This window comes from Desarmillaria tabescens (assembly GCF_030435595.1).
Source record: "Desarmillaria tabescens strain CCBAS 213 chromosome Unknown EV420scaffold_78, whole genome shotgun sequence".
NCBI lineage: Eukaryota > Fungi > Basidiomycota > Agaricomycetes > Agaricales > Physalacriaceae > Desarmillaria > Desarmillaria tabescens.
This window is the reverse complement of record NW_026848377.1, coordinates 86535-90750: the sequence shown is the minus strand read 5'-3', so window position 1 is coordinate 90750 and position 4216 is coordinate 86535. Positions and strand designations below refer to the sequence as shown.

Here is a 4216-nt window from a genome sequence, read left to right as displayed (position 1 = left end):
TTCTCCGTTCCGTTCCTACTTCCAGCGGCGCATTATCTCATCCGCAGCCCCTACAGATCTATCTATTCTAGATGAGAGGTACATACATTTGAAGTTGAGCAATGTCGGGCAAAAGAAGCATAGGCCGGGGGGGCCACATGGATCGACTTTTTCGGAGCCGTTGACCAATCGCGTACAATACCGGAGCAGGGCCGGCAGTTTATTCACAGGAGAGGTTCGAAATAACGGTCCTTATTGCCGTAGGTCAGAGTGACGCTTCTTTGGTGGCTTATTCTGATAAGACAGGCTCGAAAGCATCAGGGAATTGGACAATAACAGGGCACTGGAACGTGGAGGGCCACGTAGCGTCTTGTCTTCTCAGAGGACGTGGATGGACACGAGGGCATTATTGCAATGAATGGCAACCACGGTTCGTTACAACAGTGATCGGTGGTACGAAAACTGACAGATTCACTTTGAGATGACATTGATTGCAAAAATCACTCCTCGGCCGCCTGCGATTACTGTATCGGGACATCGTGTGTAATTTCCCAACTATTTAAATGCCATGCAAATCCTCCGAGGTACTCCCTTAGACGACCCTCCTACTATTCATGCCCGCTGAATTGACGGATTCCAAGATGAAACGACGAACGCGACGAAAGGGTACTGAAGACTTCTACAAGTTTGACAGTGCTCTTGCTCGAGAAGTCGAAGACAAACGCAGCAGAGGTTCGTCCTGTGCCATTATTGAGTATCACTCGCTGACGTCAGTTCCCAGGAGAGGTGTGTACCTGCCGTGATCTTATTCTATGCCATCTGAAAAGCGTTAGGTGAGCTGCGCGGAATGCAGGAGACTCAAAATCAAGTGCGACAAACAGATACCATGCCAGTCTTGCCAGGTGAGGCACTTGTTTGCAGATGCTGTATGTGCTAACACCGTTCTCTAGCGTCGAGGGTGCGCGTCCCTATGTCCAAACGGTAATACACCGCATTTCCCCTTTCTTTTCCGATACTGATGTCTCAACAAAGGTAGTTTATCGACGGGCCAAGGCACACGCTTTGTACTAGCCGCAACCGAGCACCTTCATCGAAAGGTTGCACGTCTTACCGGGCGAATTCGCCAATTAGAAGATGCCTTATCGACGACACAGGCGCAGTTCTCCGACACTCCCCATCCGTTATTGCATGACGACTTCGCAGAAAGCGAGGGTTCACCCTGCGCTGATGTACCTCTAGATGTCTCGGAAATGGCTTCGATGACCGAGGTCCCGGATATGCACGGTACCCTTGCTGTCTCAGACCATGGTGTATCTCGATTCTTTGGGCTTACCGGCGGCTTGGAGGTGAGTTATATGTTTTCTTTTCACGCCATACATCTAACAGTCTTCTAGAGCTACTTCCTCGCATCTTCCTGTACGTCACCGGTGAGCGAGGCCCATAGTCCGGACTCTCGGCTTGGCTCCCTAAGCCCAACGTCTACGGTCTCCCCAGCGAACGATCTGTCTGTTCTTTCCCAAGGCTTTCCTTTCCCCGTGACACGAAACGGCGACGATATTCACGAGGTCATCCGGGACCATCTGCCCGTCTGGGACCAGGCGCTTATGTTGACGAACGTGTACTTTGGCCAATTTTCTTGGATATTCCACGGCGTTTCGCGCGATCAGATTGACGAGATGCTGCCGGTCATCTACCGAAAGCAGAGTGTCCCGTCTTCAGATGAGGATTACACGGGTCCTCATGATCTTGCGCTTCTCTTTGTTGTACTTGCAATTGGGTCCTTGGTGGATGGGGAACGCGGCGCTGAACAAGCGGCACGCTTCCATCAAGTTTCCAAGGCGGCGATCTGTCTGCAGTCAGTCTTGGAGAAGCCGTCAATTGTCACTGTTCAGTGCCTTCATCTCATGAGTGTATACAATGCCATGAATGGCGGTGATGCGGCAAATGGTACGACTATGGAGACAACCTGGTCGTTGACTCACCTAGCTGTCCACTTGGCGCACACCGTCAGTCTTCTTTTCGTTTTCTTTGTTTATTCACTGACGTTTCCTTTTTAGATTGGTCTTCGTACGTTAATTTCATTTCGCACCCCAACATTAGGCTCTAACACCTTTCAGACCGCGACAGCGAACGCTGGGGTCTTTCGAACAAGATGGTTCAACGTCGTCGCAACCTGTTCGTTGATCTTTACGTGGCAGACGCCTGGCAGGTACGCCGCCCCGAACAAAGTCGTTTCGCCCAAACTGAATGATACCTCTTAGAGTCTTCACACCGGTCGCCCCGCCCTCATTCTCGATGGCATATTCGGATTGCCATTTCCCCGAGTACGACTCGAGTCATGGAAGCCCCAACGACGTCCAGTGTAAGTTGCTCCGCCGCTTATCTCCGTGTTTTATCCGTGTAATGATGATGTCCTTCAGTTTGCATCTTCCAATTCCGCTTCGCATCAGAATGCGTCTCTTCTGTTTTATCACATACGCTTACTGCAGAGGCTCCCACTTATGCGACCATTTTGGAGCTGGATCGCAAAGTTCGCGAATATCCTCTACCTGAGTCTCTGTACCCGCAGGGCGATACACCGACTTCTTGGCAACGATTCATTCTTGATCATATTCGGGAGTCAGGTATTTCCGACTTCTTGGTTGTATTCGCAGAAGCTAATTTCTGGCATGCAGTGTTGATGTATGTTCACAGAAGTTACTTCGCTCAGGCCCTGATCGAACAGCCCGACAATCCGCTGAAGAGTAACTACGCGACATCCGTGCTGGTTACAATGCGGTCCTCTGCGACTATTCTTAGATGCGTTCGAGACCAATTCAACCAATGGAATAGCGCCTGTGGTAGATATTGGACCATGTGGACTTTTGCCTTTTCCGCAGCTGTGTGTTTTTTTTTTTTCAAGTATCTGTCCCGTAGGCTTCTACTCACTTTGGAGAATAGGTTGTCTTTGGTACCGTCGTCACAGGAGCTCCTCGGTCTCCACTTGCCGGTTCTGCTATGTCAGAACTAAATCGTGCTTGTGTTCTATTCTCGAAAGCCGCAGTCCACAGCTCTTATGCGAAAAAAGCACTGGTACGGATGGTTTACTTCCGACGTGTTAGACTTTGTTCTCACATCTCAATAACAGCCGGTCCTCACCAAACTCAGTGAAAAAGCCCATCACGCCCTGGCAGCTGCGCAAAATGATGCCACACCTATTTCTTCAGGAGACAGGGAGGGTTCATTGTGGCCTATCAAGGCAGAAGATTCCACGGATGAAGATCTTCTGATATTTGCCGGACATACCCGGTTCCTTTCGGCAAAGCGCAAGATGATGGCGCGCGACTTGTCTGCCTCTTCTCCCCCCAACGTATTCCACTATTATGACGCCGATCGTACGCCTCCTTTCACCGCAGAATACCAGCATTCCAATACATCCCAGTCCCATTATTCGTATTCCTACGACCGGAGCCGGCCCTCCGGCCCACCGTCGACCATGTCGAATCCTAACTTTGCGTTCGATTGGGCACAAGAGCATCAGCATCAGAGCCCTCATCCGACGTCGAGTGTTCCTCCCAGGCGTCTATCACGACCGCTACTGACTTCAGATCGACCCGAGCATCCGCGGGAGATGTATCTGATGCCGCCGTCGTCTCCGTTAGGCAATATTCCATCAACGGATGTTAGCCTCCCTACATTTTCAGTTCCTTCCGAGCCTTGTCTTCAGGAGCGGTGGTATTCGTTTCTCCAGAACTCGGGCGTAATGGAGCACGAATCATTCAATTGACATCTTCAAAGGCGCACGTATGTATTGTTGTAATTATAAAGCATCTCTCAGATATTGTTGGCGACGCTTTACCCACCATGGACGACGGATTGTAGTATACAAACTGTAGCTTGTACTCGGGTAGCTGTTTTGTATTCTTATCGCTTACTTATTGCCCTTGCCTTTGCGGAGGGTATTTAAATTATCACATTTGTTTTCACCACATGATACTGGTCTTTGAAATATATTCTGTCTTCAATTAAATTCTGGCTGGTGACTTGAGAATCACGCTTCTCTAAACTGGATGGTCTAGTGGTCTCCCGCGGTGAGAGAATCGCTAGCCACCAATAGACAACTGAAGTGCAGCCGGCAATCTTCAACACGGCTTCCAGAGAATTACACGATTGTTCGCTGTGCTTCGTTTTCGTGCCTTTCGAGGACGGCTCTATCATCACCTTTGGGATGGTACCTGTGATTAGTGGTGGCGGCCAT

General features: G+C 50.0%; 1 protein-coding gene across 1 annotated transcript; it reads left to right on the top strand.

Annotated features, from left to right (window-relative positions):
• Positions 1-593: 593 nt before the first annotated feature.
• On the top strand, positions 594-3745 carry EV420DRAFT_1650587 (uncharacterized protein; the record flags this gene model as incomplete). The annotated part of the gene is made up of 13 exons (XM_060478474.1): positions 594-711; positions 754-765; positions 813-881; positions 930-960; positions 1016-1325; positions 1374-1985; positions 2037-2046; positions 2107-2188; positions 2241-2341; positions 2400-2603; positions 2655-2860; positions 2920-3051; positions 3107-3745. The coding sequence occupies 13 exons, from the start codon at positions 594-596 to the stop codon at positions 3743-3745; spliced, it is 2526 nt and encodes an 841-aa protein (XP_060323522.1).
• Between the last annotated feature and the right edge of the window lie 471 nt (positions 3746-4216).